Genomic DNA, 6,053 nt, shown 5'->3' with positions numbered 1-6,053 from the left:
GTGCTGCTTTTCCTGAGCCTGTTGTTCCTCCCAGCCTATCAGAAGCATCAATGGGAAGGATCCATTCAACCTTTGTGCTGTGGGACAAATTAGAGATGAAGAATTGAGTGACAGCATTTAAGATCCATTTCCAGAATATGCTCTTTTCTAGGGCTCTGCTGAATTTACTGGCATGAGCTTTAGGAAGATGCTCTGTAGACTGACCAACTCAGAGACACAGAATTTGTTTCTTATGTGAAAACAGGTATTCAATGCTTTCTAGTGCAATGTGAGCCAAGACAAAACCTTCCAATTGCCTCTGCCTTGTGTGTTTCATGTCTCTCTGTGTCTTATCATTCTCAGGAGGACACCAGTTCAAGTTTTTTAAAGGTAAGACTTCAACCTGGCTCCTGTCAGTGCTTGAAGCTCAGTTGGATTCTTTTAATGCAATATCAATCATTCGTTGACTTCTGGACTTGGATCAAAGTGTTTCTTTGGGCATCCACAGTAGCTTCTTAATTCTGCTATGTTTTCAGCTAAGAAAGATTCTGCTTTGTACAGCCTGGCTTCCAGAAGGTAAGAATTAGGAAAGTTGTGACATTCAAGATTGTGTGAGATGTCAGAGTAGCAAGAATACACGGGGAGGAGGCAACTTGACCCCTCAAAAAAAACATTTTCTCGCCATTTCTTCAATCAAACCTATACTTAAGGATTGCTATCACCTTATGCAAGGGATTTCATAAGTTCTACAAAGGCCCTTTTCTTTAATATCACATAGGAGGTGGAATAAATTAATACAGAAGAAGGGCAATGGGAAAGAATAATGTAGTTTTATTCTTTCTAAAATAGCTTTTGCTGAGTAGTTATGAGAAAGCCGCACAGTGGTATTGCGATAATGATGGTGAGCTGCTTCTGCTAGTGCATGAGCAAACACTGAACTCTAAAGCATGCATGGGGTCTGACACTGACTACACCATAGGTGACAATTTAAATGTATACTAAAGATGAAAGTTATTAATAGATTTTAGATAAATAGGTGGCTGACAGATGAGTTTTTCACCTTGTATTAAAAAAATAATATTTTAAGAAGTGAAGTAATTTGGTCTTCAAAACAATTAAATCTTAATATGGTCAAAAGCTTAACTATGAAATAAGATTGAATTGGGGGGAGGGATTGGATAGGGAATTTGCAGAGGGGAAACTGGGAAAAGATAATATTTGAAATGTAAATAGATAAATAACCAATTAAAAAAGAAATAAGATTGAATTAGTCTTTGGTGTGTGTGATTGTTTGCATGTGCGTGGCCCAGGGAGTGGCAAGATTAGAAGGTAAGGCCTTGTTGAAGGAAGTGTGTCACTGTGGGGGTTGGCTTGGAGACCTTCCTCCTAGCTGCTGAGGATGCTCAGTCTGTTTTTGGCTTCCTCCAGGTGAAGATGTAGAACTTAGCTCCTCCTGCACTATGCCTATCTGGATGCTGTGATGCTGCCATGCTCCTGCCTTGATAATGGACTGAACCTCTGAACCTGTAAGCCAGCCCCAATTAAATGTTGTCCCTTATAAAATTTGCATTGGTCATGTTGTCTGTTCACAGCAATAAGACCCTAAATAAGACAATGTGACTCCATTTAAAAACATTGAATTAAATTTTAAAATTTCTCTACCAAATGATAGAAATAAGCCAAAATAATAATACAATATTAAGTAGTTTTGCAAAAGAAAAAGTGTTTATTAGACCATCACCCAAAGGGTCCTTTTGGGGAAGTGAAACAGCAGTGACCCTTGATCAGGTAACAGACAGGCTGAGAAGGCTCCTCTAAAAGCACGGAGTTATGCTTTCTTCTAAGCCTGTGGTATACTAAAACAATGAGAAAGAATCATTCTTGGCAGCCCTAGGAAAGCAGCAAGAGAATAGCCTCAGAGAAATGTCTTCTCTATGAGGGGCTATCATAAGCATATGGAGGATGAAGGGTGGAGAAGATTCTTCTGCATCCAGGACAGGCTTTCAAAGGAGGATGTAGGAGGTGTTGCTATGGAAGTAGGTGAGACAGATTTCTTCACTTCCCCTGGTCATGATGACTGCAAGGTCCTCACTTGTTCTTGGGTGGACACTTCTGCTGGCAAGGTGGAGTTTGCACAGGAGGGCAGTTTGGCTGCCATGTCTGAGGGGGGCATGGCTCACAGCACACTGGAGGGGGGCATGGCTCACAGCACACTGGAGGGGGACAAGGCTCAGGGCAAACTGGAGGGCGACAAGGCTCAGGACACACTGGAGGGGGACAAGGCTCAGGACACTTCGGGGGTAGGCATACAGGAGGAGGTTGGCAGGGCTGCTTGCACTGCTGCTGGTGGTAAGACATCGTACTGGAGTCTCAGAATCTGAAAGACATTAAATAACAGCTGTTATAAGAAGTGATCCCCATGGAGAAACTAGGTTTATGGGACTTTATTACCTTTGCTTCTCTTCCTGTGTACCTGTGTGTGCATGCAAATCTCCCACATACATTTTAGGAGGTCCTGGATTGCCTCTTCTTCTTACACAAATTTTTTTTCATCAGTCTTATCAACCCCCCTCCTTTTATTTAATCTCATGTCTTTTTCCCTAAGAATATACTTCTGTTTCATACCACTGGGAAACATTTATGTGAACAGAATATCCTCATAACCTTGACATTCTTATAAACAGTGTCCATCTAATGCTAGTATATTCCAGGTAGAATGACTGGACAATACAAGCAGCTATTGAAAGAAGAGCTGGGTTTCTCATAATCTTTGAAAGAAATTATCCACATCCATCAAGACAACATAAAAGAAAAGGCATATTTTGTTGTTTTCATCTCAAATCACAACTTTCTCAATTATTTTGCTTTTCCTTGGATATCAAGTTATAGCTCAAACAAAAGCAAAGTACGTTTGAACAGCACTTGGTATTCTTCCATTCCTAAAGTTGCATCTTCTAAGTCACATTCATCCCTTGATCAGTGTGAACCCACCAAAATTACCATGTTCGTGAGAATACCAAAAAGGCAAATGCTCTCAAGTTCTCAAGAAATAAGACTCACCAAGTTCTCCGGAGTAGATCAGTGCTTGAGTATCAGGAATACTGCAGCCAAGCACTGAGACTCTTTTATAGGATTGAGTGCCTCACCCAGTGGGAATTGGATCTCCCTGCAATGGGCAGGTCCAAGAATTTCCTAACGTAAATGCAAATTCATCCATAACTGGCTGGACGGGGACTCTGCAAAATAGGAAATATCCCAACCTTGGCTATCATCACTGGGTTGAGTCCTGTGACTCAGAGTCCTTTTCTTTCCTCTTGCTTCCAGTAATTGTGGCACTTGGAGATGTTGAGAGATTCTCCAACTGATTGATAAAGCTCCTTCTTGACTGGGGACCATAAGCCTCTGACAGCCCCCTTTGTCTTAAATTCAAGGTTTTGCACTATTTGTCTCTCTTCAGTTCATCCTTAGTTCATTGCCAGGGTATAAATCCATTCACCATTTTCTTTTCCAGGGGTGGAGGGGTACATTCCTCAGACATTTACAAGTTGGTTAGAAAATAACAGCATTGGGCTTTTTGTGACCCTGCTCAGCTTAAAGCACGCCCCCACTTCATTTTTCTTTTCTTTGGATAATCTCAAATTTGACCTACATTATTTGCCTTTTTGGAACAATCTTCTACCCTCTGAGAATGGTGCTACTTCCCCTAGACAAACTCTGGTGGCAGAGGGGCATCCAGTCTTTTCAGGGCCTTTTTCTTTGCTTCCCTTCAATTACCATAGGAAGGAAATTGGAGAAAAATAAATAAATATCCCAAGGATTAATTTGAAATTTATTTATCAGACCTCATTTTCACCCCGGTGATGCTCCCTAGGATCAGAACAAGAAACCATCACACGTAAATAATAGAGAGTAAAGTAAAAGGGTTGATCAGATCCTTAAAAGTATGAAATCTCAGGCAGGGAGATATAAAGTTAGGTCAGATTTACACTTTGGATTTTATTTATTAGCTTTTTAAGTAGATTTAATAACTTTGACAGACAGTATTTCAAAACTCTTCCCATAGACATGTTTGCTCTGTCTTTTCTACAAGTTCTTCACCAAGTCCACCCCTCTACCATCTTCTCCTACATATACTAAATTTTCAAGAGAAGATGGCAACACTGTTCTCTCTTAAGACAAATGCTAGCATTCATTGGTCACAGGAAATACTGTCAATGCATTTACAGACTTCCCATCCCTGTCTCTTCACCATTTCATACAATCGATAGGACTGAGTGTATATTCAACATTTAAAGTGTCATTGCTGGAAATTAGAAACTTCAAAATGATTAGGTGATTAGAAATTTCAAAAGGCAAATATATAAGGAGAAATAAAAGGATGGATGGCAAGGAAAATGAAAGATTTAATCTGTCTAAAGCAGCCACCAGCTATTCTACAAAAAAAATATAGGAACACTGAGTCAACCTCAGCTAAACACCTCAGCTTGTCAGAACTGTCAATGCTACTGACAATAAGGAAGAGTTTAGTCAAAAATTCCACTGTCCTGACTGAGTCCCTACAGGGAAAGAGCCATTATTTCAGCACCCGAGGCCAAGAGCTGACAAATGTCATTATTATGAATAGCTCCCATTAGCTACTACGCATACCATAGGGCTAGATCCAAGGACTTTACTCAGTAAATCCCTTATGACTCTCACATCACATCTGAAGCAGCATTCTACGGGACTGGTTGGTTTCTATCATTCAAAGTTAGAAAATGAGCTGGTCAGCTGGGACACTCATATCACATAAAACCTTATACCTTGGGTCTTTTTCCAAATGCAGTACCCATTAAAGAAACAGAAACTCAGCCAGTCCCACAAAGACACATATCATGTATTTACTTCCAGAGTTAGAAAATGACATATGAGAAGAGCATGACAATCAAAGGGGTCTGATAACCATGAAAGAGGAAGGGGTCTAAGTGTGGTGAATGTGATCCAATGTACAATATGTATGAATAAATAAGAAAATCCTCATTGTGAAATTAATACTCACTAATGAAATTTATTGAAAGGTTACTAATCATAATATTGCAGGCAACAGAGTTAGAGCAGCAGTCATTACTTTCCAGACTGGGATGGTTATTTTGAATTAGTTTCCTGAAGATTAACTGTAGCAGTAGTTTTCAACCTGTGGGTCATAGCCTCTTTGAGGCCCAAAGAACCCCTTTACTGAGGTTACCTAAAACTTCTGTATATCAGATATTTATATTTTGATTCATAAGAGTATTATAAGGTAGCAACAAAATTATTTTATTGTTGGGGGTCACCAGGCAAACATCAGGAACGTTAAAGTCCACTGACCTATAGGAGGAGCTGCCCAGATGAAGAGTGAAGCACCACAAACATTCTCCAGACTTGAATCTCCACAGGCTGAGACAAAAATACGGCATAATTCACACATATAAATAGACACACACTCACCACAGTAGTCTCACACATCTTTCTACCATTGTTGACAACATGTCTAATTAACTATATTTTTCAACTGAAAAATATCAAAAGTCCTATGCCTAGTCACAGCATAGCCTCAATCCCCTTCTACTTACTTATTGTTGAAGGGATCCTATGAATATCTGCTATATGAGAAATGGCAAAGAAGACCAAGACTTTATTTTTTTAATTCTAGAGAGTTTACCCAAACTTTACTACTATATCGCTTGCACCCTTGTAAAAGATGGATTCTATGATTCAAGATTATACAATCAATTATGAAATAAGTATAAAAAATGGGGACTGTAGCAAAATATACCTGACATCCCTAGGAAAATGGTAGCTATATCCATCACTGGATTTCTTCCTTCTGTTCATTCTCCATTGTCTTTCCACAATCTTCTTAAGTCAGAGAAGTTGTATAAAATATATTGTAGAATTGCTTTTGTATTTATTGTTTTTATTTATATTGCATCTATACAGTTAGTTGAGTTAGGTGAAGCACATGCCAAGGTGTGAGTGTGGAAGTAAGACAATTTGTGGAAATCAATTGTTTTCCTCTACTTTGTGGGTCCCAGCAATCAAATTCTACTTTTATG

The 6,053-nt window shown here is 39.3% G+C and overlaps 1 protein-coding gene across 1 annotated transcript; it reads right to left on the bottom strand.

Moving 5' to 3' along the window:
* Positions 1–2,031: 2,031 nt before the first annotated feature.
* On the bottom strand, positions 2,032–2,337 carry Sprr2a2 (small proline-rich protein 2A2). Its single transcript, XM_039103920.2, has one exon. The coding sequence runs from the start codon at positions 2,335–2,337 to the stop codon at positions 2,068–2,070; it is 270 nt and encodes an 89-aa protein (XP_038959848.1). The 3' UTR covers positions 2,032–2,067.
* Positions 2,338–6,053: the final 3,716 nt, after the last annotated feature.

The sequence above is a fragment of the Rattus norvegicus genome, chromosome 2, assembly GCF_036323735.1.
Source record: "Rattus norvegicus strain BN/NHsdMcwi chromosome 2, GRCr8, whole genome shotgun sequence".
NCBI classification, from domain to species: domain Eukaryota; kingdom Metazoa; phylum Chordata; class Mammalia; order Rodentia; family Muridae; genus Rattus; species Rattus norvegicus.
The sequence above is the reverse complement of the archived record's forward strand: the minus strand, read 5'-3'. Positions and strand labels throughout refer to the sequence as shown.

Coding starts and splice junctions, on each gene's coding strand:
- Sprr2a2 (XM_039103920.2), bottom strand. CDS start 2,337: ATGTCTTACCACCAGCAGCAGTGCAAGCAGCCCTGCCAACCTCCTCCT.